Source organism: Balearica regulorum, chromosome 23 (genome assembly GCF_011004875.1).
Source record: "Balearica regulorum gibbericeps isolate bBalReg1 chromosome 23, bBalReg1.pri, whole genome shotgun sequence".
NCBI classification, from domain to species: domain Eukaryota; kingdom Metazoa; phylum Chordata; class Aves; order Gruiformes; family Gruidae; genus Balearica; species Balearica regulorum.
The window spans coordinates 1,129,081-1,153,930 of NC_046206.1; the positions used below are offsets into that span (position 1 = coordinate 1,129,081).

Below are 24,850 nucleotides of genomic sequence, written 5' to 3' on the forward strand. Positions count from 1 at the left end.
GGGAGAGGAGGCGTGGGGGAAGAAGCCCGCTCTCCTCCATCACACTCCTCGTGATTATCCAGACGCATTCCCTGGTGGGATTCCTGCAGCCAGAAGCACCCATGGCCCCACTCCCCTGCTCTGATAAAGTGCATCCTCGCTGCTGCATGCCAGCCCAGCACATGGGTGCTCCCCATCCGCTCAGGACAAGGCAAGACCCAGCCTGGGCACCCCTGACGCCACACCACAAAGCAGCCAGTGTTACTGCCACGGGGTCCTGGCACAGCCTGGCTCAGTGCCTATCTTGCCCTGCAGAGACTGTCCCGCAGAGATGCCCACTAGCCCGTGGGCTGGAGCAGCCCAGTCTTGCTCCACTAAGGGTCCCCCAGAGCAGGGTGGCTGCACCCCATCCCTCTGCTGTTCCAGGGCAGAGACAACCCCTCTTGCCCTGCTCCTGTGGGGCAGGCGGACACCCGGGCAGCGGAGGGGCAATAAACCCTGAGTGCTCAGTGCAGCCACACCAGACTGCAGGGCTCAGTGCAAACATGCTCGATCCCTCTGCATTTCTCTGTGCCTTCCGCCGTGTCTGGGATTGTCCTCGCTGAGAGGGAAGGGGCGAGGGATGGCCCCATTCTGGCACCTTGGCTCAGTTCACTCCTTGGGCCCTGTTTGCCCTCGGGCACCACCGAGGGTGCTTTTGCCTGGGGCAGAGTCTCCCCTAGATCCAGGCTCTCTGTGCCACGGGGTGCTCAGATCCCTCGTTCGCTGCAGCCCCTTCGTACCAACACACGCACTTGCCGGCTCCCTTGGGTGTGCTGGTGCCCTTCTCCAGGGCGCCTTAGACCTGCTGCCTTGGCCCTGGGGATGAGGGGCGCCTGCCTCATAACCCCCACTCCCCAGTGCCCTTGCCCAGCTCAAGGACACAGCCGTCCTCCATCTCCAGAGCTCACCCCGGCCCTCTGCCCCCCAGTGACCGCGCACCTGGTTAGCCGGGACTTCGCAAGCTGCGCACTCACCGGTGCAGGAGGCCCGAGGTGTGCTGAACTGTCCTGGAGATCCTGGGGGTGCTGCTGACCGCCCTGTCCCAGACAGCCTGGTACCAGCAGCCACCTGTGGAGCCACCCGCTCCAGCAGCCTCCCTGCGGCCACGCTGAGCTCAGGCAGCCTGTGCCATGGGGTTTCTCTGCAAGCAGCACAGGATGACCAGATGCTTCTGTTGTAGCATCCCTGTGCGAGGGGGACGTGGGCAGTGGCAGTCATGGGTGCCTGCTGGCAGCCTCCTACGCTCCGCACACGGGCCATCACTAGCCCGTCTCGTCCTGGTCCTTCTAGGAGTGGTGGTGGCACTGGCCGCGATGACACAGGGGTGTCCCAGGAGGTACCACGTGCTGGGTGCAGACAGCAGCAGGACACAGCGGTGGGGACAGCAGTGCCTCCAGTGTGCAGGAAGCAGGACCCACCACGAGAGTCCCCGCTGCCAGGGAGTGGGCGGGAGGCAGGAGCTGTGCAAAGCTGCCCCACTGGCACCTCCTGCTGACTTGGTATCCATCCAGGGGAAAACCCTCAGCCCAGCAGTGCGCACCCTGTGCTGGGCAAGGCTTAACGAGCCACAGCCCCAAGAGCAGGACAGAAGTGGGTCACCGGTCCCATCAGCCCCACAGAGAGTGAGATGGAGAAGGGTGACAGCCTGCAAGCTCCACCACCTGCCTGGTTTCCTGCTCATCTGTCCACCTGGTGACGGAGCAGATGTGGGCACCGTTCCCCATTTGACCGTGCCCCTGCAGATGTAGTTGGCAGAACGATGCCCAGGAGACCGCGGCCCCCCAAGCTGGCATGGCTCCATTGCAGAGCACGGCACAGGGCTAGCAGGGAAGGAAGATCCAGGAGCAGCGGGGAATTTTGTGAGGGACAGCAGTAAGTCAGACAAGAGCCCCTGGGGAATACCCCAATGCTCAGCATAGAAAGGGCATCAGGGCATGTCCTGCTTCCAGACCCTCTGTGCAGGAGAGCCCCGTGGCTACAAGCCACTTGCAGTGATGCTGTCCAGGCAGAGGAAACCCGACCTTGCTGAGCGCCCAGCATCAGCGCTGCCGCACTTCTGCCATCCACCTGCAGGCCACTCAGACCCTGCTGCGTGGAGCAGTCCCAACGTGAGCCAGTAAAAGCAAAGAATAGTCTCAAGGATTTTGCTGAAATCTGGCATTTGCCCTGCAATCCCCTGCTACTCAGAGCGTGCTGGCAGCAGCGTATCACAGACCGCACTTGAACAAGGGCCCGGCATGCCAGGATGGGGCAGAGCTGCCTTCCTCGTGTCCGTGCTCACTAAAAAGCAGGGGGTTCCCACGCACGTGGGTGACCAGTGCAGCCCCACGACACCGGTGCCAGCACACCCAGAGACAGGCCTGTGCTATATGGCCAAGCAGCGCTGTGCTCCCAGCACAGCAGAGCGTGCAGATGCCCCACCAGCTCTGGTCTGAAGTCTGCTCCTGTGAAGAGCCAGCGAGGTGCTGAAATGCCTTCCCTCTGCAAGGGGTGTGGAGAGGCAGGTGCTTTTGGAGGAGCCACTGGAGACACTTGCCAAAAGGGACCTTTTCCTGATACCAGTCACAAAGTGCAAAGCCCTTCCCAGCGTCAGGGTCGCCCAATGCAAACAAACCACTCCAAGATCTCACCTGCTTTCCAGTTCTGGCATTGCTGGGACCTCCTTATGCACACTGTTGCCCTGGGAGGGTTGCACTGTGAAGAGACTGGGCGTCCCTGGGGCTGACATCCCCTCCTTGCAAAGACGGTGCTGAGCACGGCTCATCCTCCCTGTTCTGCCAAGACAGCCAAAGTTGTGCCGGGGGAAGAGAAGTGAGGAGCGAGACACTGTAAGGGAAGGGCTCAGGCCCAACTCTTCTCCTGCAATAGAAGCTCCAGTGACGGCACGGCTGAGCCCAGCCCTGCTTTGCAGCCACCCGGCACCGGTAGGGTGCAGGAACTTAAATCCTCCTCACTCCATGCAGCACTTGAAGGGACCGGTCACTTCTCTCCATGTTGGTCAATTTTCTCCTCTTGGCTCAGACCCCAGAGACAACAGGGACTGAACATGAGACCCCCTAAGGTATAAGCATGTGGTCCCATTCCCACAGACCCTGCCACATCTCCAGGTTTGAAGATCCCTACTCTGAGGATGGCATTTGAGCAGAAGTCTGAGACAGAGCTCTAAGTCCTTCTCTGCCTGCTGGGTCCCCTTCCCCTCCATGCAGACTGGGAAGCAGTGGGGTTTATAAAAAAAAGAAAGAAAAGAAACAAAAAAGAGGGGGATTTACGCAGAAAGAAAAAGGGGATGCAGCAATTTCTGTGGCTACAATGACAGGAAACACTAAAGCCTTGTGCAACTTGGCCTATTGCATCTTCGGGCTCTTCTTATCGCTGACACACATGCTGCTGGCCAGGCCGAGCGACGGGGCTACGTGCTGCACTATCCATCCGTGCTCTGCAGGCGTCTCCTCTCGGCTTCAGCCCCAGGCTCAGGCAGCCCCAGGGCGCTGCTCCCCTCCTGCCCGGAGCAGCTGGCTCCTCTCGGCCTTGCTCGGCAGACAGCCACCTCCGCAGGACTGTCCCTGGTGTCCCAATGTGTTTGGCAGAGAAGGGCAGGTGCTGGGCAGAGGCAGCAAGAGGGGACCCAAGCTCCATGGGGTTCGGCAGTCCTGGGGGAGAGGGTGGCACATGCCAGGCTGTACAAAACTTTTGCAATGAAGAGTGTGTGGAAAGGTTAAAACAGTTCCGAGATGTGTCAAAACCCTTCTCGACTGAGCTAGGTCTGGCTGGCACCTACAGACACCTCTGCCGCGGTCCGTGACCTGCCAGAAGCACTGTATCCATCTGCAGAAGGTCTCTCGCAGCAGGCCAGGCCTGGGAACGGCACTGGCGCCCCAGGGCCCCTTTATCTCTCTGACTTGACTTTATACCTGAGGACCAGGTAAGCCAGGAGCCGCAGGATGATGAAGAAGATGCCCAGGATGAGGAAGTCCAGGTAGAGCTTGGCCTCCTCCACGTCCAGCTCCTGCAGGATCTTGATGGGCTTTTGGAAAGGGCAGAAGTCCTCGAGGCACTCCAGGTCCTCACGCTCCATGGCATAGATGGTGAGAATGACGCCCTCGAAGCCATACCTAGGGCAGAGCACACCACAAGAGTCGTCATATGTCCCAGGCAGCCCTCTTGTCTCCCCAGCCCATGGGAGCCCAGGGCAGGGAGTTTCTGGCCAGAGCACGGGGTCCCACCTGACATAGGAGACGTAGGAGCTCCACTGCAGGTAGGTGGGGATGGTCTTGAAGCTGACGAAGAAGCCCGAGAAGAGCAGGACGGGGATGGCAGTGACGGGGCCCACAAAGGTGGCCACCTGGGGAGCAGAGGCCACTGGGTGTCGTGTCCCTGTCCACAGGCGCACCACCTGTGGCACTCACACGCCTGCCTACGGGCAAGAGTTCCCTCCAACCCTCCTTGTAGCGGGACCCCCTGCGACTCTCCCCTCATCTCCACATCACGGTAAAGCCAGGGCCCCATCTGACCTGTAGGGACGTGGAAGCAGCTCCGATGAGAAGCCCCAGGGACTGGGCCACCAGGGCCGTGGCAGTGGCCAGGGCAGAGAAGAGGAGGAAGCGTGTGGCTTCGGGCGGCTGGCCCGTCATCCAGTACACGATGCTGCAGTACGCGATGGGGCAGATGACCTGGGGAGGGGCAAGCAACGAGACCGCTCTGATGGACCCATGGCCATCCTCACCCCACAGACCCTCCGTGAAGGATGGAGGGCTGCAGGGACCCCCTCAAACGCAAGCCCGGGGTACTGGGGTAGCCGGGAAATTGGCTGCGCCAAGGAAGGCACATCAGCATCAGGGCCACGTTCTAGTCCAGCTGAAAGCGCACCTGGAAGGGCACATCTGCCATGGTCTTTGCCAGATAGTAGGCTTTCAGGCTGTACCAGTAGTTCAAGTGCTCTCGCAGAAATACAGACATCTCCTGGGGGACTGCATGGAAACAAGGAGTTAGCAGCCAGCAGTGCCCTGGCCTGGGCTGCTCCAGCCCCCAATCCGACCCGCCTCGTTGCAGGCAGATGTGATGCTGCCCCGGCACGGAGCACCAGGCAGCCTCCTGCCTGCGCCACGAGCGGGTGCTCAAAGCTTCACCAGGGAAGAAAGTCAGTGACCGGTATGGGAACTTTCTGCATGGAAAAGTCAGCTTGGCTGGGGTTTTTTAGGCAAACTTTTTGAAGAAGTGAAAGAGAGGCAAAGCAGCTGAAAATGCAGCTTTACAGCCATTTTCTCAGCAAAAAAAAAAATTCCAGCATTCTGCTTTGAGCCAGCAAGTACATTGTAGCCAAACAGTAAATAAAGGGCAAAAGTGAAATGTACCCAAACAGAAGTTTTCCCCTTCTTCTTTGTTTGATTTTTTTTTTTCCCTCTCTCCTCTCTTATTTCCCTCCCTTTGTCCAATTCATCTGGCTCCACCATACGCCACCCAGCAGACGCACTCCCACACAGCTGGAGCACCCCCCTCCGCCCCAAGGGTTGGGAGCAGCAAATGGGTGTGAGGGGAAGGAGCTCCTTACAGGTGAGGATGGTGGGCATCAGTGCAGCAAACATGAGGAAGAGCATGGAGAAGAAGAGAAAGCCAGTGTTGTTGAAGACTTTCCCCGCGTCATTGCCAATGTGCAGGTAGAGCAGCCCGATCAGCACCCCGATGCAGATGTGGGACATGAACCGCAGGTGGGTCAGCACCTGCGGGCAGAGAGGGTACAGGGGCTCAGCGAGGCAGGGATGCAGCCCATGAGCATCCCAGGTCAGCCTGCCCGCTCCTCACGGGCGAGCCCCGCTCCAGCCCCATTTAACTCTTGTCTCTGCCTGCCCCCAGTGACCAACAGGCCCCATCCCCTCAGCCCTGGCCCAGCCTCCCCGGCCCTTACCGTGTCCCTTAGGATGCAGATAAAGGTTCTCTTGAAGAGGATGCAGAATTGAGTTGAAGTGCTGGTGGCAAACGTGTGGCTCTCGATGTGGTCCACGTCCTGCAAGACCATGGGCAAGTCAGTGACGCGGGTCAAATTCACAACACGGGCTCACTACTAGGACGGCACCCAAACGCTCCCAGCGCGCCCCTTGTGAGCACCCCTGGCGAGAACAGGCACTGCCAGCTGCCAGCACAGAGCTGTTGCCGAAGACAAGCGGAGGCATCACAGAATAGGTGCACTGTAGGGCAGGGGAGACTGAGGTGTCCCCGGGTGGGCACCCCAGTACCTGCCACTCCCTGACACTGCAGGAAGCTCCTCTCACCCCCGCTCACCGTCACACAGTGTGCCGGGCATGACGGATCTGTCTTGTCGGGGCTGCTCTTCTTCTCGGCCATGGTGCACATGCCATTCTGGACGGCGCGGAACAGGACAGGGTTGAGGTCTCCATACTCTCCTGAGGCCACCTCGATAACTGTGGAGGAGGGACAGGATCCCCGAGAGGCGCTTAGCCAACCCTTGCCATCACTTTGCTGGGCCCGCTCAGACCGCGACCCCGTGGGGCAGGGGAGTGGGAGCCCAGCACAATCCCCATACTGTGCTGCTGCACCACACGGCAGCACTGCCCAGCCAGCACCTAACAGGATGGGCACAGGCAGCCCTGCTCCCAGGGAAACCTGGGGGAACACTAGGCATCCCGCAGGGCTTGGGAGCCAGGTTTGGACCTTGCCACCCTCTTGCTCTGCACCACAGTCCCAGCTGGGGCAGGGGCACTCACTGAAGTCAGCAGGGTTGTGGTATGTGGGGCAGTGGAGGCCAAGACCCTTCAGGTAGGGGATGAGGTTGGTCACAATGCCTTTGAAGATGCACTGGCCCTGGCTCAGGATGTACAGCTGCAAGAAAAAACTCGGATTTGGCAGGTGCAGAGCAGACAGGGGCACTCTCACCTGCTCCTACCCACCTCCCTGCCCTGGGGTGACACAGGGCACCCTTGCCAGACCCTGGCCATCAGGGCTGTGTCACACAAGCCCCAGGTCACACGCCTGCAGCCCATCCCTCCCATGGCCTCTCTCCTGGGTCTTGGGACCAGAGGAACCCTGCATCCCTGAAGAATCCTGCGTCCTAGCCCAGACCAAACCTTGTCGAACATCTCAAAGAGCTTGGCGCTGGGCTGGTGGATGGTGCAGATGATGGTGCGCCCACCCTGAGCCAGAGACCGCATCAGGGAAACCACCTGGAAGCACGAAGCGCTGTCCAGACCGCTGTGGCCACGCATGATGGAGTGGAGGACAAAGAGACAGCAGAGAGAGAAGGGGAGAGTTGAGAGGCGGAGAAGTATGCCCCAAAGATGTCCCCACTTGCCTCCCCGGGTGAGCACCCTCCTCTCAGATCGATGGACAAGAGCATCCCTTTGCAGACCCAGCCTTGCCAAGCCCCAGCTCCTCCTGGAGCCCTGGTGGGCACAGTCATATCCCACCCTCAGGTCTCGCAGCCCTGCTGTGCTCCAGAGGGTGATGGCCACCCCGGTGTACCCCAGTAGGGGAAGCCCAGCTGGGCAGGCAGTGCTGGGGAGCCCCGGCCCCTGCGGCCTCACCTCGTGGGCTCATCGAAGAACATGACCGGAGGGTTGTTCACCAGCTCCAGGGCGATGGCCAGGCGCTTGCGTTGGCCCCCCGACAACGAGATGGTGCGGGTGAAGGAGCACTCCAGCAGCCCCAGGGCCGTCAGGATCTCGTTCACCTGCGAGACAGCCTCATGCGCCATGGGCCCTCATGGACCTTCACCCCATCCCTGCCACCTCCCTTCAGACCTCCAGTGCTGGGAGCCCCTTGGCATCCCCTGGTCACCTCCGGGCCCTCCCTTCCCTACTGTCCCTGTCTTGGGGACTGACGAGGGTGCCTGGGCCCACCTTCCTCTGGACTTACCAGCTCCTTCTTCACCTCCTGCTTCTCACTCAGCTTCAGATTAGCAGAGACCTGCAGGGAGAGGATGGGCAGGAAGACATGACTGTCAGATGTAGGGAACAGAATCGGTTGCGCTGTGGCCCCGTCTCTGCCTAGCCAAGGGCTGGGAGCGATGACTCAGGACGAAGGGAGCAAGAACAGCAGGATTTTGTTCCCGTGTCCCAGAGCCCTTGGAAATGCCCGATGTCAGTGCGGTCTCAGTGACCGAGGACACAGGCCACAGGATGCCCCGCAGAGCCCAGCGGGCTGCCTGGCTCTTGCATCACTCACCATCATAGCCTCCAGCACAGTGAGGTGTGGCAGGAGCATGTCGTCTTGCATGATGTAGCAGGACATCTTGCGGAAGGTACGCAGGTCCCGCGGCCGGCCATTCACCAGAATCTGGCCCTTCATGCCAGTCTCCCTGCAGCAAAGAGGTGTGGAGGGATGTAGCATAGAGGCCACCAACCCTGCACCCCCAGACCCACTGGCTTCCCCACAGCCTCACCTGTAGCCAGCCAGGATGTTCATGAGCGTGGACTTCCCAGCACCTGATGGCCCCATGATTCCAATGAGCTCCCGCTGGCAGAACTTCCCTGACAGGCATTTGAGGAGAGTCTTGTACCCTAGAGGGAGAGAGCAGCACGGGTTTGACTTTCCAGAGCAGCAGCGCTACAGGGACCGCGATGCCACCCCAGCACCTGGGGGAGCTCAGGACCTCCGTGCGTTGTGCCAGGGGCTGCGTATGCCCGGAGACTGTCTCCATCTGCATCCCCGGGACTATAGCCACAGCAGGTGTCGTTTCCAGAACGATCCCTGACCCTGGTCCTTGGCTGGCCCCAGTGATTTCCAGCACCAAAAAGGCACGTGCTCTGGATCACAGTAAAGACCAGGGAAATCTCTGGGTCGGGACACATAGCTGCTGAGAAAGATTACCAGGTCGTGACACTAGTCCTGGGCATGTTGTCCCAGCCCCTAGGGCCAGTGGAGATGGGCAATGAGAAGCAGGGTAGCATGGGGCAGGCAGAGTCCCCAAGCCCGCCAGGTGCCCGGCTGTTGCCTTCATTGGCATTCACGCTGTGACACCCGGCAGCAGCCACTGCTAATCAGACCTGGAATTATCTCTGCTTTAGATGCAGCTGATTAGCATTTTCTGGCAGAAGGAACACGATGTGTTGGGAGTAGGGAACAGGCACACCCGCAGGGTCCAGGAGCTGCCCTGAAAACACAGCTCTGGCAGAAGAGCAATAGTATACAGGGTGCTAGGACCAAGCTGAACCGCAGACCAGGTCTGAGCATCTCCCTGCTGGAAATACGCTCCCCACGCACCCTGTGGTAGCAGCTGGTGTTGGACTAGGGCAACACGTCCATTCCCTGCCCACAGGCTGGGGCAAGCCTCAGGGCCAGACCAGCTCACAGTCCTAGTACTACACTAGGGGGGCAGCTCCTCTGGCTTGTCCATCCCCAGGGCAGGGGTCTGGCGCCTCAAGCTCCCAGTTCCTCCTCTGCACCCCTCAGGGTCAGGCGCCCTGCATCCGGGACCGGCCCCACTGGCAGAGTGGCGGGGGGGGCCGGGAGAGGAGGGCAGGGGGCTGTGCACGCTGACAGCAGAGCGAGCATGCCCAGCAGCCCCCCCCAAGCAGATCCCAGCAGCACGCACACGGCTCTGGCACCGCGCATGCTGCTCACGTCGGCGCCACTGCAGCTTGCGCAGCGGTTACTTGCGTTCATTGACTGCCAGTAACCTCCTGCTTCAGCAAAGCGGGGCGGCCTGGCCAGATCCTGGGGGCTGCGGCCAAAGGCACCGGGAGCTCCCCCCCCACCAGCTCTTGCACCTGCCTTGGGGAGAGGAGAGTCCCTCCCACTGCCACCCCGGGATGCCAGCACCGCTCGGCATGCTCTTCTCCCGTCTGGCTGCCCGAGCCTTTCCCCCTCCCTCCCTGCAGGGCACTGGCCCACTGGCAAGCAGCTGGTGCCCAGGACTCCTGGGTGCTGCAGCACACTCTGCCCTGGGGAAGCCATGGTTGTGCCACGGCTCCTCCTGGGATGCTTCCTCAGCATCCCAGACAAACAGGCAGACCTCATCCTGGGGAATGTCAGAGCCAGTCCCACAGTCTTTCAGGGCCTCGGTTTCCCTAGCTGCAGACCCTGGCTGGGGACAGGATCAGAGGCCTCATCCAGCAATCCTGGCTGGCAGGACACCCCGAGGAGCGGCCCTGCACCCTCGGTCTGCTCACCCCAGGCCCCCATCCATCCATCCATCCATCCCTGCCTGCCTTCAGCTTCTGCAGATCAGCTCCCCCTCCACCTCATGGGGCTGCCTGACTGGCATCCCATTAACTGAGAGCGCTAATTAAAGCAGACTACCACCCACCAGCCACCATCTGCCTCCCTTCTCCCCACCCTGAGCTCTCGGCCAGTCTTGCACACAGGAAAGGGGACCATGGCCTGAGCTGCACAGGGAAGAGGAAATCTTCCTCTGCTGGAGAGGAAATCCCCTGCAAACCACACATATTCTCCTTACAAGGCTACGAGCTGGGGCACCCCTTGGAATCTCCTGCTGTCGGCACATCACCCACAGCCATCGGACCCCAAACAGCAGTGCTGAGGAAACTCATCCATCCCAGCTGCCCCCGACCCACGAAATCTGCCCCATCTCCCCCATGCAGCCCTGGCCAGAGCCTTCCCTGGCCAGATAATTCCCTGGCATACGACCCGCTTTCCTCCAGCATTGCACAGCAGAGGCGCACGGCAACTGCTGTGGGACACGAGCCTGGCCTCCACCCACGGGCACCCAGCAAGGACAGCCAGCCACAGTGCGGCTGCAGACAGCACCTGGTGCTCAGACAGCCCGCGGGGCCAGACAGCCCCGTCACCCAGCCAGACCCCACCGCCGCAGGCGACAGCAGGGCGAGCGGCTCCGGCATCTCCCGCTGTGGCTCCCTGTGTGCGGCAGCCCTATTGCCACGCACTGAAACAAGCTCCTGCTTGAGGGCAGAGGCACTCTGCGCTTGCAGAGGCTGTGCCTGCAGCAGGAAGTGGGCAGAGAACCCAGCACAGAGGGAGATGCTGGGGACCTGAGTGAGACCGAGGCATGCAGAACAGGGCAGGGGTGCGATAGCCCTGAGGTCCCCTCCCCTGCCCTTCCCCAGCTGGCAGGTCCTACCTCTCTTCCTCCACCAGGAGCCTTCACGCACAGAGTAGGACAGGTCAATGAACTCAATGTTGACGGCCGAGCGCTTCGGGAGGTGGGAAAACCTCTGGGCCTCTGTGATGTGGTTCTCCACCTTCTTCAAATGGGTGGTGAGCAGGGGGGCATCTGGGGGGCTGGCGTGGCACACCGTGTCCTCCAGGGCAATGGAGACACACGCAGGATCCATACCCTTCTCTGCCATCCTGCTGTTCTGTGGGAAACGCATAGGGATCGACTCACAGCGGGCCCCTCTCTCAGGGCCAGGGGCTGCAGGGGCTAGGGACCAGCTCACAGCGAGTCCTCTCACACTCTTTCCCTCCGGCTCCTCCGCCTTGTGATACGCTGCCCAGCTGTGGCCTGGCACCCACAGCCGGATGGAAGGATGGACCCGGCCAGGGCAGCCGAGCCTGCGCTGAGGGGCTCACAGCAAGGAGCAGCCGATCAGCTCCACAGTCAATAATTCATGCAGCTCCTGTGGCTGCATCCAGCTCCGGCAGCAGGGCTGGCAGGCTGTTCAGCTCCCCTCCTGCCGTTAGGCTCCCTGCCCCACTCCCGTCCACCACGGCGGGCGCGGGATGTGAGGCGGGAGACCTGATGTTCTGCCCTCGATGGGGGACACCCAGCTGAACGTGGATGTCCCTAAGGGCTTCCCAGGTATTACCCAAGTCCCAAGCAAGCAGACTGTTACAGCCAGCTCCTCGGACAAAGCATGCTGTGCCTCACCCAGGCTCCTGGGGCAGAGCCGTCCTGGCTAGATTAATCCCTCAGCTGGTGCCTGGGGTCCCCATGGGCTTGCTAGGACAGACTTAATAAAACAAAGAGAAGGCCCTGCTAGTACCAGTCCCTCTCTGCCTCCCTTGGCCCATTTCACCTTGCTGGCTCTTACCAGCACGGCTTCAGAGACCAGGCCAGTGCTTAACTGGGGCCATTGTGTGACGCTAACACGCGCACACGTGCCCAAACGCTCTCCTGCTGGGGGTATCTTTTGCACGCAGTCCTCCCCACAGCTAGCTGCAGCAAGGCCAAGCTCCTCACGCCTCTGCTTGGCTTGACGACTCTCTGCGGTGCTGGGGCGGGGAGGGGGGATGCTAAGCCGCGCATGGTGGGGAGCACACGGGTCCCGGGTCCCACTGCAGCACCACAGACTGCAGGGAGGGGGTCGGGGATCCCTATAGCACCGGCAAAAGGAGCCTGAGCTGTGCCTGAGCAGGCCGAGCCCAGCATCCATCTCGGCTCCAAGGCTGGGGTCCTAACGCTTCGCTAACCTACATTTTGCCGAGGTGCGGGCTGCAGGCGGCTCCTCGCTACAGCTGCAGTGCCCACACACACGCAATCCCCCGAAAGGAAAAGCCGGCCTCGCGAGGAACTGTGCCGAGATCTTGCCAGCCCTCTCCCCGTGGCAGCCAGATCCCTCGCAGGGCTGGAAGAAGGCCAACCCCAGCCCTGGGCGGCAGAGGTGGGAACGGGGGGCTGCGGGATCCCAGCGCCCCGATGCCCGGCCCAGCAGCCCCGAGCTGGGGGGACACGCTGGGCGCAGGCCGGCGGGAACGGGGGGCTCGGGGGAGCGGCGGGCACGAAGCGCCCTCGGGCTCACCTTGACTCCTTCGGCCGGGCGTCGCAAGGAGCGCTAAATCCCGCAAGCCGCTCGCCCCGGCTTAGCCCGTTTCCGCGGCGATGGGCGGGGAAGGCAGCTTTGCCGAGGATGTTCCTCCTTCATCCCGGCTCCCCGCCGGCCCCCTCCGGCCCCGGCCGCCCCCAGCCCGCCCCCGCAGCCCGCACGGCCCCTGCCCCGGGCCGGGGAGGGGAGGGCAGGGGGCTCCCCCGGCGGAGGGGCTCCCGCAGGCTCTCACCTGGCAGGCTGCGGCCGCTCCTCGCCCCGGCTGTGCCTCGCCGCCGCTCCGCGCCCAGCGCCCGGCCGTGCCTCCGCCGCAGCGCCCTCCGCCTCTCCCTTCCTCCGCAGACAAAGGGGCGATGCCCGCGGCGGAGGTTGCGGGACGGCGCCCCGGCCGGGCAGGGAGCGGCTGGGAGGCAGCCGGCCGGTCCTCAGCGCCGGGCCCCGGGCTGGGCGCTGCCCCCGCGGGTCCCCAGCCGGGGTCTCCTCCCCATCGCTCCGCTGGGCTGGGCGGCGGGCGGGCAGGGCGAGAGGGGCGGCTCTCCGCCTCCAGCCCCGCAGGGGTTAGCAGCCCCCCGGACCCAGCCGCCCGGCGATGCCCCTCTCCGCCGGCTTTGTCCCTGCTGCCGCTGCCTGTCGGGGCGGCAGGATGGGCTGCCCGGGCGGGCAGCACTGCCAGGCAGCGAAAAATCCTCTTAAAGGGACCGGCCCTATTTCCTCCTCCCGCAAGGCAGAAGGCCCTGAGCATCCTCGCTGCACAAGCCTGGGGTCTGCCGGCCCCGCCTCCGCAGCCCCCCGACCCCCCGACCCGGTGCCTGCTGCTGTTCGCACATGGGGCAGAGCCCACCGCAGCTCGCCCCGTTGCCGCCTCAGCCCAAAACCCCGTGGGCCCAACCCTCGGCCCTAAGTCTGCTCCCACCCGAGATGCTCCTGGTCCTGCCCTGCACTGCCCGGGGCCAGGGGCCGCAGCACCGCACGGCCACCCCAGTGCGGGCACAACCTGGGTGAAACTTAGGCTGCACCACAGAGGACTGTCTGGGATGCCCACAGCAGGCATTAAGAGCCAGGGCTGGTGGGGTTACAGCTGGCCGCAAAGGGCCTTGATAGGAGGGTGCTCCCCCTCCCAGGGCTTTTCCCCCAGCACACACTCCCCTCCGCAGTTCATCATGGGGGGACCTGCCACCCCCCTGGCACCTCCACCCTCCGCAGCGCCACGCCTGGCTCCATCCTCGCTGTTACTCACACCTCTCACCCACCACAGCGCTTAAGCATGAAAGACATATGGAAATGAGCGGCACTAACAAGAGTATTAATTAAAAACCCATCTGCTGAGCCAAGGAAAGCTTTCCCCTCCCACAGCCAGCCTTGGGCTGGGACAGAGCTTAGGGCAGTGATTTGGGTCCTTGTTGGAGGAGGATACAGCCAGAGAAGAGACTGCAGGGCAGGGTAGCCCATAGGCTGGGAAAGGAGGGGGCACAAGGAGGGAGTTGTGGAGCCAAGCAGGTCTTCAGTCATCTCCTCATGGAGCAAAAGCCTGTTTGCTCTGCGTTCAGCACTCCCAGACCGGGATCAAGTGACTCCCATCCCCAGGGCACTCATCGGTAGCAGGTCTCAGCCCAGGCCCCCTGTGCAGAATGCAAAACAGCCCTGCTTCCCTGCAGCTGAGCACGAGCAGGGTCTGGGAGTAAATCCCCCTGGATGCTAAAGCCCCTTCCTTCTCAACTGCTGGATGCTGTGTAAGGACCTCCCGCGACCAGGCTGGTGGCCATGCAGCAGCCAGCAGCTGCTGCAGCATCCTGCTGTGGAGTTGTTTCAAGGTGGAAAGCCAGCAGGGATGGGAGCCCAGTGCCCAGAAAGGCTCGGTGGCCAGTGCCATGGGCACATTCAGCACCCATCTGGTCCCCAGCTAGGACCTTCCTAACAGTGCCTTTGACCATAGCTGTGTCCCTATGGTGGCTCACGTGTCTGGGACAGTATCAGTAGCAGAGGGAGCCTATCCTGGCTTTGCCATATATGTCCAGGGCTCTGGGGACAGGCCAGGCATCAGAATCTCTTTCCATGACTGGAAAACCTGTGTGATTTCCTGTAAACATATTTTTAATTACCTGCGGTGGTGCTGCTGGTCCTCCAGCTCTCCTGGCAGTCTCATCGCACATGCTCCAGACCACCTTCTCCTTCCCTGGGGGAACAAAAATTCTGGCTGTTCCGTTGCTGCTTCAAAGGGAGCCAGGGCAGTCCCCAGGGAGCACAAGGCTGTTCCTGGCTGGAGCCAGGTACCCGTGTCAGCACGAATGCAACCCACTGAGCGCTACTGCCGTGAGAAGTGAAGGGTCAGTGGGGAGAACAAAGAGATTAGGGAAGGGAGCCTGGTCAGAGACCCACTCCTGAGAAGAGAGGTAGCACAACACAGGGTTACAGCAGTGCTCATGATGGCTCCTCCTGCCAAGGGCCACATCAATAGCAGTCAAGCACAGGCTAAGAGGCCCCATGGCAGGCAGGGAGAGCCCACAGCCCCAGCTCCCTTCTCAAATGCCTGAAAGGAGTCATTATGGGCCCACACCCCAGGTCTTTTTCTCCAGCTACAGGACCAAAGAGGGCCCTGCTGTGCTCAGGATGTCCCTGTTATATCTCCTTACCCATCTTGGCTGCAGAGCATCGGCTACCGCGTCTCTGTGGCCCCAAGCTGCTGGGAGAGAAGTCCCTGGGGAAAGGGGCTCTCAGGGCAAGATTGCAGACCTCTGGAAGGAGCGTGCCCTGCAGCCAATGGGTGGACCAGGTCACGGGAAAGACTTTGCACCTGGGAGCTAAGACCTTCCCCCCCACAGTTAGCTGTCCTGGCTTCAGTGCTCCCAGGGAGGCTGTAGGGCAGGTTGTCCCACTTTAACACTTGATTCCTCAGCAATGGGTGGTGCTGCCCTGGCCCCGCTGCTCTGCCCTGTGAGCTCTGCCCATGGCATGGGGATAGCGGGCACGTCCCATGCTCCAGCTCTGCCTGACGGCTGCAGCAAGCCCAGAGGGCAGATGTACCTCTCAGCCTAGGGTCTGGCTCATGTGTAGGAAATACCTGGCAGGGAGGAATCACAACCTGCAGCACAGATGGGATAGATACTTCTGGCACAGGCACATACGCTACCTCCCGCCTAAAAGGGGATATGAACCTCCTTTAGGAAGCAGCCTGGCAAACACGGGCTGAGACACCAATGTCCCCAAGGCCAGCTGCAGGGAACACACGCAGCTTCCCAGCGCCTGCTGCTCACAGAGCACCCTCTGCTGCTGGAGAGTGACAGGACGGGGCCAGGCAAGAAGGCAGCCCTGCGGGAGGGCAAGTCCAGAACATCTCCTCTCCTCTCAGATGACAACCTTGGGATGGACGGGTGGAAGCCACGGGACCAGCGGTCACAGCCCTGGACAGCCCAGCTCTACGTGATGGAAGCTGTAAGGAGAGCAAGAGCAGCAGATTTTGAGGTGTTTGGCGGCCCCCAGCTCTCAGTGCCAACCCTTCCCATGAAACAGTGGGACAGGGCTGCCCACCTTTGGTAAGGACATTACTGGGACTCACTGCACGGGACGTGGCAGTCGCACTCGCAGACGTCGCAGCGCAAGAACCAGCGGGCCCAGCCCGAGCGTTTGGTGACACAGGCTGAGATCTTGATGCAGCCACGGTTGAGGAAGGCTCCCAGGTGGGCCTGGGAGCTGCAGGATGAGGAACACTTCCCAGTAACGTCCCGCTCGCTGATCTCAATCTGACCTCGCAAGCAGATCCCTGCAAGAGCAGGGCCAGAGCACGTCTCAGGGTGCTCACCAGCCCTACAGCCCTCCTTCAGCAGGCTGGGGGAAAAGAGGGATCAGAGACGTGCCTGCAGCCCTCCTGCCTGCTCCCCTCCTGCCTGCTCCTCGTGCAGGCAGGTTGCCCCTTCGGGCTCGCTGTGGCACCCAGCAGTACTCACGGAGGCAGGTGGGCTTGGGGGTCCAGCGGCCGTCGGACTGGCAGGCGCTGGCTGGGTCCCCCAGCAGCAGGAACCCAGGCCGGCAGCTGTACCGCACCACTGAGCCAACCCACCAGTCGTTGCCGTACACCACTGAGTTGAAGTCCACTTCAGGTCGCCCACAGTTCACTGGGGACAGGGAGGTTCCCGTGGGCAGCATGGAGCTAGCGCTCCCTGCAGCCTGCTCGGCAGAACCCAAGGAGACGCACCCGGACAAGGCTGCGGGTCCTGGGCAAGGACCATGGTGCTGGGCAGGCTGCGTGGGTGCCCCAGGCTGCGTCCCCCTGTGGCCCGAGTACCCGGCTGCTGGAGAAACTCCACAGATGTGTGCGTGGCACAAAACTTGCCCTTCCCAGGCTGGCTGTGCCAAGCGCTGCAGCCATCCCCAGGGCCTCCCCCAGTCTCCCCGCTCTGGCTGTACCTCTGCAGAAGGACTTGTAGCCCAGCCAGCAGCAGCTGCCGTTCCCGCACCGGCTCCTCTTCAGCTCCTTGTGCTTTCCCTTGCAGCCCCCCAAGCAGATGGGCGCTGTACCAGACCAGTACGTATCCAGGTCTCCTGGTGCCGCAGGGGGCAAGGCAGAGCAGGGCTGTGGCAGGGGGCTGAGGACCACCCTTCCTGCCAGCTCCCCAGCCCTCAGAGACCCACAGGGAGGGGGTACAAGCCCAGTGAAGGCTTGTCTCAGCCCACCCCCCGAGCCCTGCTGTGGTGAGGAGTGCATCCACTTGCAGCCCCCAGCTCTCCTGTAAGCCAGCTCCCACTTCCCCTGTGCCAACCTCGGCAGAGGGACGTGACAAACGCCTTGCTCCCTGCTGGGGAAGACCGGTCCAGCCAGGTGGCAGCAGCTCTGGGGCACCCTGTAAGCCCCTCTTCCCCCAAACACCCCATTACCTTCTGGGTCCTCACAGGAGACCAGCGTGATCATCACAGCGAGGAAGAGGGGGCCCAGCCCCATAGCACACACCGCCCTCCTCCCCTCGCCCCTCAAATCAAAGGCCCTCTCTCTGCTCTCCTAGGAGAAAGTGAACTTGTTTCCGTACACACAGGACAGGGGATGCTGTAGGGCTTGGGGGAAGGGAGGAGACATTCCCTTTAAAGCCAATCCTCTCCCCAGCAGATAATCTCTGGCAGATTACCCTCCCCAGAGCCAGTGTTTAAACGGACAACTTCTCCCAGTCACCACAGCCTCGCCTCCACTCCCGACACCTAGCACTCACATAGCGCAGGTGTGCTGTAGTCCGACACAATGCGGGCAGAGCCATGACTTTGGCAGCAGAGCCCCAAGGTCTGCGTGTTGGAAAGAGGGCCAAGCTGGAAGTGCTGCGAATGCAAACCTGGCAGGAAGCCCTCCTCTCGAAGGTATCCTCGGCCCAGCTCTGCCAAGCGCCAGGGAGCAAGGGCCAGGCCGGGGTGGGGAAGGCTGGGCATGCCTGGCCACATCCCACGCTGGCGGCCCAGGGACGCTCTCCCCAGAGCTGGGCAGCATCCCTCTGCAGCGCACGCTGTCAGGGCTGCCGGGTACCGTCACCTGCCTCCCACCCTGCCTCACCCGAGCACATGGTGCCCAGCACATGGCCCCAGCTGCGTTTCACTGGCCCGTGGAAGGCACTCTATGTGCACACCCCTAGAGAGAACGGTATTGGGGTGCAGGCATGTGCATTACCCTTCGCACATGGATCCAGCCCCAGGAAACCCTCCCATACAGCCTGCAGCAGGCAGCTCTTCATCCCTGCTCCTCACCCAGCCCCTCTGTAAAGCAACTACAGAGCACGCAGGGCACAGGCCTAAGGGACTGCTCCAACCACCCCATCCCAAGGGCACAGCCACAAATCACACTCACAGTGTTTGTAATTAGAAAGCGAGCAGACGGCCAAGGGTTTAGTATAAAGTGATTTCCTCCATTAACCTGGAATTCCAACAGCTTTTGCTGAATTCCTTGAGAAAGGAAGCAAGGGGAAAAAGTGTGTCCAGCCCAGGAGATCAGCAGGGCACCTCCCTGCCTCCATCTGGGCACATCACCTCCACACAAAGGTGGTGAGGGCCCGAGTGTTACTCTAGGGACACCAGCTTCACAATGTCTTCATCCAATTCACTTGACAAAGGGCAAGCTGGCTCTGCTCACAAGCCCAGGCTACTCTCTATATTCAAAAAATGACATTGCAGGCAGCTGACATTCACACCCTGAAGCAGGCAGCAAAAATCAAACCCGTATCAGGACAGCAGGGGAACAAAAGTGCCAGAGCTCAACCTGGCCTTCCAGTGCCACCTCTGGGGCGGAATAACACGCTCTCCAAGGCAGTCACCAACTGCACCAAGTGGCAGCCTGTAGAGATCCCAGCAGTTCTTCAATGCCCACCTCCTACGCTGCAGGCTCTAGGCAACTTGGTCTCATCCTCTCACCACAACATGGCCACAGCTGGCAGGAATGGGGCTGAAACAGACACCAGACACGAGTTGGCCTGGCAGTCTGACTTTTATTTGTCTTGCCACAGTACACTTTGCTCAACCAGGAGCCCAAACCCCAATGTGGGGAGGAAACTCAGGGAAGGACAAAAGCAGTAAGAAGCTCCCAATCCCCCAGTGCTGCAGGGAAGCAGTAGCCTGCAAGGGACAGCACCTCCAGCACTCTCCTCCCAGAGATCAGTGCAGCGTAATGGGATCAGCAGTGCAAACACCACCAACAGCACCAGCTGAACCACCTAGGAAAGATGACGTGCGGGGAAGCGCTGATGAAGGCAGAAGTAGAGCATGCCGTCCCTTGGAGAACAAAGTATGCACGGGGGAGAACAGACCTGCTAAGGGCCACACACCTCCCCAGGAAAGAGGCTTCAGCTGCAGCGTCTGCACAGCACGCCATCCTGCCTGGGGAGATCCGAGCTCAGCAAGGACACCTTAGCTGCACAGCAGCAGGGACCACATCACCAGCGAGTGACCAAGAGGGGAAGACCCGTGTCAGGCTAAGGCCAAACCTCCTGGGAGGACGGCAGAGGCTTGCCAGTCCCCAATCCCCAACAGAAGGAGACAGACAGCTCTTTCCAGCTCAGGTCACCTGACCCACAACTTGACCCATCTGTCCTTCCCCTCTCCCCGTGCTGACTAGAACCGGCAGCCAGTGAGGCCAGGGCAGCAGAGGGGGAAGTCAGCCAGGTGCAGGTAGGCAAAGACAAGCTCATCCCTCTCCCCCAAGCACTTCCCAACCTCCCCCAATGCCACATCCGATGGATGCCCAAGTTATCCACATGCAGAGAGGCAGGTGAGCACCTCACACGATCTGGATGCCCAGCTCCTCAGCTGTTTTCTGCAGACGGTCCATGACATTCTCCTCCACCTCCATAGCCAGCCCGCTGGGTGCTGCCACCTGCTCCTCTGAGGACGTGCTGGCCATGACGTAATACACAGTCTCACTCTCCCCACGCTCGTTCGTCCGGTTCACCACACGGATGATGGGGTTGGCCGGGGTGCCAGGTTCTTGCTCCGATGACAGCGCTGCTCCTGGGAAGGCACTCGGCCGTGACGGCTGAGGGCTGTCAGCACAGCAAGCTGCTGGGCGCACCGGCGCCACGTGCAGCTCAGCGATACTGCTCTCCACCAGCGGAGCCTCTGCTGGGGCCTCCAGAACGATGCCCTGCAGGTTGCCCTCATCCTCAGACAGCACCACACACTCAGTTGAGCCATCCAGTGCCTCGCCCTGCTTCTCTCTGTCCTTCAGCAGCTGCTCTGTCAGCTCCACACTCTCGTAACGCACCAGCTGCAGCCTCATGTAGCCATCCTCGTGTTCCTTGTACCTGAGCAGAGATGAGCAGGGGTGATGGAGCCAGTCACACTGCAGCCCCTTCCCAAGAGACAGGTAGCAGCCTGAAGCAGCACCCAAGGAAGGGGTACTGTATTCTAGGTTCCAATGCCCAGTCCTACATACATGATACCGGGCAAGTAAGATAAAAACCCTTCGGCCCCTACCCCTAAAAGCACATCCATGTGGCAGCTTCTGATCTTGCTGCCAGGCCTCTATCATCTCCCAAGCCCACCTCCTTCCACCACTCTTGTTTCACTGGGAGCATTTGAAGTCCATTCTCTTCCCCTCCCAGCTTTTAAGCTCTGGAGTTTCCTCGAGAGGATGCAGCAGAGGCATCTCTCAAGAGACTGATCTGCAGCAGCTCTCTCTAGAGTGGGACACCTGGACCCGTCCCCTGCCAAGCTCAGAGGCATCCCACCAGATGCAGCTGTGATGGCATCACTGCCACCCTTATCCCTAACCTCTGACCCACTGCTGGAGCTGCCACCCAGCACTGCTCTGTCGCTCTGCCGGATCCCACCGAACGCTTACTGCACAGTGCCTCCCAGCCACTGGGAAACGGGTCTTGAGCACATCACAGGCAAATGTCAGAGCCCGAGCACTGCCAGGTAGCTGCTCCAGCAAGACGCAGGATGCAGCTCCAGCTGTCTCTTGCACTACAGGAGGCAGCGAGGAGCTAAGGATGGGCAGTACCTGAAGCGAGGATGCCCCGAGGGCCATTTGAACTGGTGTTTCTTCCTGAGGTGGACAGTGAGGTTGTTCCCACGTGTGAAGCACTTGTCACAGACATGACACTTGTACCGGGGCTCTGAGTCACCCTGAAGGGCAAAGAGAGGGACGTGAATACCCTGTGAGCCTGACCAGAGGGCCTGGTACCCACACACACACACGGAAAGAGGAATCAGGTTCTCTGAGAAGACTGACATGACACATCATTGCAGCAGTAAGACAGGAATGCAACCTGACCTCACAATCCTACGGCCCTGGTCAGCGTGGGGCACTTTACATGACTTGAGCTTTTTTTCCTCACGCTTCTGTACAGCATGTTGCACTTTGCAGTTCTCAGCCTCGTTGGGAGAGAGCACACAGCACAATAGCCCTTTGCTCCCTTCTCACCTCGTGAACTTTCCGGTAGTGCAGTTTGATGGAGCAGAGGGAACGCGCACTGAAGCTGCAAGCCTCAAACTCGCAGCGATAGGCTGGCTCTTTGCTGTGCGTGTCCAGATGTTTCCTCAAGTCAATGAGATTCTTGCAGCTAAAAGGAAATGATAAGGGCACAAAGCTGAACACTGAACACCACGCACACGTGCGTGCCTCTGGGTGCCTCTCCATCACCAGTCTGGGAAGATGGAAAGCCCTGGTCCTCACCTGTAGTCACAGTAGTCACACTTGAATGGCCGCTCCTCGCTGTGCCGAAAACGAATGTGATTGCGCAGGGAGGAGGGCAGCGGGCAGGTCATGTCACATAGAGGGCACTTGTAATGGTTCACTGTGCGAAAGAACGGGTGGAAAACATTACCTCAAAGCAGGGAAGAGCGCACGCTCTTCAGAGCCTCAGCTGGGAGAAGGGGTCTTTACTTACCATGGTTCCTCATATGGTCACGGAGCAGCCTCTCTGTGGCAAACCTCTTGGAGCAGTGAGAACACTGAAACCTCTGCTCTGCAGCATCAGGGCCAGGGAGAAAGTGGAGGGGGTGGTGAGAAAAAAAGAGGTCAAAGCAGAGAGAACAGCACAAAGAGCAGCAGGTGAGAAAAAGAGGTAGTTACAGCAGAGCTAGGAACCCTTCTCTCCAGGCAGAGATAGCACACACTGACTCCAAAGCCAAACAAAAAAAAAAAATCCACTTGCAGAGACCAATCTGCCTCCCCTTTGCACAACCTCCTTGTGCTGCCAGTGCAGGAACTGGGAAGCAACCATCTCACACACACACACACACACATCACCAGCACAGCACAAGGGAATTCAACAAGCAAATCCCAGTGCTGCTGCAAGTCGCCAGCTGCTGCCTTTGGCTTCAGTCCTGGGCGCCTACAGGAGGAACAGCTCTGGCTGCAGCAGCACGAGCCCCGTGCAGCCTTGTCAGCCTCCAACAGGTCTCCTGCCTCTGCAAGAAGATGCTTCTCAGAGATTCATCAGTGTCTTAGTTCCCAGCCATCCGAGAAGTCAGGCCGTTTCCAAGCACACCTACGCCCTTTCCTCGCAGAGGACAGGCAGCTCTATCAAACCAAACGGCCCAGCCAGAGGACTGCTCGCAACCCACTCCTCCCTTGCCCGTAGGAGCTTACGGTCCAGCGCAGTCTGACGGCGGATGTGGTCAAAGAACTTGGTGTTGTTGGCGAACATCCCCCCACAGGTAGGACAGGCCACCACCTTCTCCTGTGTGTGGCTGCGCAAGTGCTCCCGCAGTTTGCAGCGTCCCTTGAAGGTGCAATCACAGTCTAAACAGAAACAACAGAATGCCATTAAGATCCTTCACACACGGGCCTCGATCCACAACCTGACTGAACGGTAGGCTTCTGTTTTGACTAGCGAGTATCAACTCCCTGCTCCAAAAAGCCCCCAGAGCAGGGTCACGGCAGGATGAGATCACTAGTGTACAACTGGCACGCCTCCCCTGCCACTGCAAGCGGCTAAGACAATTGCACAAACACAGAAGACAGAAATTATTGAAAAAATTAAACTGGAGCTTTTTCTTCTAGGTACTAATTAAATATAACTGAAAAGTGCAACATTAAGTGCTCAACCAGATCCCCTGAAGGAAATTCTACAGGAACATTTCACTGTTAGGACCATGCACGCTTATTTTTGAAGTTCAAGAGGCTCTCTGAAACCCTACCAAGGAATACAGAGTTCTCCTGTACAACATTTGCAATCCAGTCCTGTGCAAAGCTCTCTAGAGAGGCCTTCCATGCACCCACTAACCTTTCCAGCCACAGAGGACCACGTGGTTTTCCTTCCCCGCTGCCTTGTACTCCGAACAGAAGCTGTGATCCTCCACGTGCCGATAGAACCACTCGGGATTATCAAATGATCTCTGTCAGGGGGGCAGGTACAGACAGAAGAGGGTGAAAAAATCAGCACGAGCTGGCGTCAGTCAGAGCACAACAGACGCTTTCACACAGGCGCAAAGACAGCCAGGAGGCAGGCGTACAGGCGAGCTGCAGGACAAAAGCAGCTCCCCCTGCCTTAGCTGCCAAGTCACAGCAAACGGGGGAAAGCAAAACTGGGACCCCTGTTCTCACCTCACAGTACTCCCACAGGCACAGAAAGTTTTCCTGAATCTCAGGGATAATATTGCGGCTCTGGAAGTCCAGCTGGCAATGGCTGACGTCCGACTGGCTCTGCAGGGCCCGTAGCCCCCACTGCTTCAGCTTGGTGTGGTAGCAGTGGAAATAGACGTGGCGAATGAGGTCAGCTGAGCTTTCTGGGGAACAGAAACCGCACTCCTGCCACAAACACGTGTATTGCTCTGCAACGCAAACAGGAGACACACTGGCCGTAACGACCCGGTGGAAACTCTCCGAGCAAAGCCCGGGTTCCCGCAGACAGAGAACCACCACTGTTTTTCTCACGAGAGTCCAGTCCTGCAACTGGCAGCGCCGCTCTCCTCAGGGAGAGGAGGATTCTCTCACCGGGAAATATCTCAGAGGAGGGGGGGGGCTCACGAGTCGCAGCGGCCGAGGCTGCTAGCTCCTTACCGAGAGGGTCCACCTCGTCCCGGTGCTCCCCCGGCAGATGCTGCCGCAGGTGCTGGGCCACGTGCTCGCAGAACTCCTCCATCTTCGAGGCCACGTACGTGCACACCTCCCACTCGCACTGCAGCACCAAGGCCTCCTTGCCGCCGGCCTTGGCGGGCGGCATGGCCGGGGCCGCCGGCCCCGAAGGGCAGGGCGGAGACGCCGCGGAGCTCCCCTCGCCGCCGCGGTGGCCCGCTGCCCGAAACCGGCCCGGGCGCCGTCCGGCAGGCCTCGGCGAAGGCAGGGGGGCGGCCCCGCGCCTCCCACAGCGGCGGCCGGAGCCGGGGCTGAGCCACCGCGGCGGGCCGCCGGGCGGGCCAGGCGGGGAGGCCCCGGGCAGAGCGGGGCGCGGGGTGTCCGCCCCCGCTCACCCTCCGCCCGCCCCTGCCCCGCCGAGGGGGGCGCCGGAACCCAACGGACCGCGCCCGCCCGCCGACCAATCCCCGCGCAGGAGCCGGCGGCGCGCGTGCAGCGGCCGAGCGGGCCCGCCGGGAAGCGGCGCCGCCTCACAAAGGTTCCGCGGCCGCTGGGGGCTGACCCGCGAGCGACAGCCCGCCCGACAGCGGCGGACTCCGCGGGAAGCCCCGTCCCGGGGGCCGGGCCCCCCCCCCGGGGGCCGGGCCCC

General features: G+C 60.9%; 3 protein-coding genes across 5 annotated transcripts; all 3 read right to left on the reverse strand.

Annotated features, from left to right (window-relative positions):
• Positions 1-3,266: 3,266 nt before the first annotated feature.
• Positions 3,267-13,478, reverse strand: ABCG4 (ATP binding cassette subfamily G member 4). 2 transcript variants are annotated; one of them, XM_075774329.1, is made up of 15 exons: positions 12,949-13,478; positions 11,072-11,309; positions 8,414-8,531; positions 8,197-8,329; positions 7,888-7,938; positions 7,557-7,702; positions 7,101-7,224; positions 6,741-6,855; positions 6,298-6,437; positions 5,924-6,022; positions 5,570-5,738; positions 4,888-4,988; positions 4,533-4,691; positions 4,245-4,363; positions 3,267-4,133 (listed from the first exon to the last, which is right to left on the reverse strand). In XM_075774329.1, exons 1-15 carry the CDS (start codon positions 13,456-13,458, stop codon positions 3,908-3,910), a joined length of 2,448 nt encoding a protein of 815 aa, XP_075630444.1. In that variant the 5' UTR covers positions 13,459-13,478; the 3' UTR covers positions 3,267-3,907. The 2 variants fall into 2 exon arrangements, with proteins under 2 accessions (XP_075630444.1, XP_075630445.1); XM_075774330.1 differs by lacking the exon at positions 12,949-13,478 and adding an exon at positions 12,693-12,769.
• A 288-nt stretch (positions 13,479-13,766) lies between these two features.
• On the reverse strand, positions 13,767-17,759 carry LOC142604898 (protein lev-9-like). The gene is made up of 5 exons (XM_075774486.1): positions 17,586-17,759; positions 17,118-17,252; positions 16,658-16,825; positions 16,270-16,473; positions 13,767-16,143 (listed from the first exon to the last, which is right to left on the reverse strand). The coding sequence occupies exons 1-5, from the start codon at positions 17,647-17,649 to the stop codon at positions 16,130-16,132; spliced, it is 585 nt and encodes a 194-aa protein (XP_075630601.1). The 5' UTR covers positions 17,650-17,759; the 3' UTR covers positions 13,767-16,129.
• Positions 17,760-19,148: 1,389 nt separating this feature from the next.
• On the reverse strand, positions 19,149-24,619 carry HINFP (histone H4 transcription factor). 2 transcript variants are annotated; one of them, XM_075774520.1, is made up of 10 exons: positions 24,187-24,615; positions 23,731-23,957; positions 23,411-23,522; positions 22,774-22,926; positions 22,070-22,147; positions 21,856-21,976; positions 21,604-21,742; positions 21,181-21,305; positions 19,956-20,479; positions 19,149-19,393 (listed from the first exon to the last, which is right to left on the reverse strand). In XM_075774520.1, exons 1-9 carry the CDS (start codon positions 24,347-24,349, stop codon positions 19,957-19,959), a joined length of 1,641 nt encoding a protein of 546 aa, XP_075630635.1. In that variant the 5' UTR covers positions 24,350-24,615; the 3' UTR covers positions 19,149-19,393; position 19,956. The 2 variants fall into 2 exon arrangements, with proteins under 2 accessions (XP_075630635.1, XP_075630634.1); XM_075774519.1 differs by having other exon boundaries at positions 19,149-20,479; positions 24,187-24,619.
• Between the last annotated feature and the right edge of the window lie 231 nt (positions 24,620-24,850).

Coding starts and splice junctions, on each gene's coding strand:
- ABCG4 (XM_075774329.1), bottom strand. CDS start 13,458: ATGCTCAGGGCCTTCTGCCTTGCGGGAGGAGGAAATAGGGCCGGTCCC. Junction 8,330..8,413: donor AACATCCTGGCTGGCTACAG/GTGAGGCTGTGG, acceptor TCTTTGCTGCAG/GGAGACTGGCATGAAGGGCC. Junction 7,225..7,556: donor TTCTTCGATGAGCCCACGAG/GTGAGGCCGCAG, acceptor GCGTGGCCACAG/CGGTCTGGACAGCGCTTCGT.
- LOC142604898 (XM_075774486.1), bottom strand. CDS start 17,649: ATGGGGCTGGGCCCCCTCTTCCTCGCTGTGATGATCACGCTGGTCTCC. Junction 17,253..17,585: donor CTCCTGTGAGGACCCAGAAG/GTAATGGGGTGT, acceptor CTGCGGCACCAG/GAGACCTGGATACGTACTGG. Junction 16,474..16,657: donor CCCCAAGCCCACCTGCCTCC/GTGAGTACTGCT, acceptor CTGCTCTTGCAG/GGATCTGCTTGCGAGGTCAG.
- HINFP (XM_075774519.1), bottom strand. CDS start 24,349: ATGCCGCCCGCCAAGGCCGGCGGCAAGGAGGCCTTGGTGCTGCAGTGC. Junction 23,523..23,730: donor GCCTGTGGGAGTACTGTGAG/GTGAGAACAGGG, acceptor CCCCCCTGACAG/AGATCATTTGATAATCCCGA. Junction 21,743..21,855: donor TGTGACTACTGTGACTACAG/GTGAGGACCAGG, acceptor ATTTCCTTTTAG/CTGCAAGAATCTCATTGACT.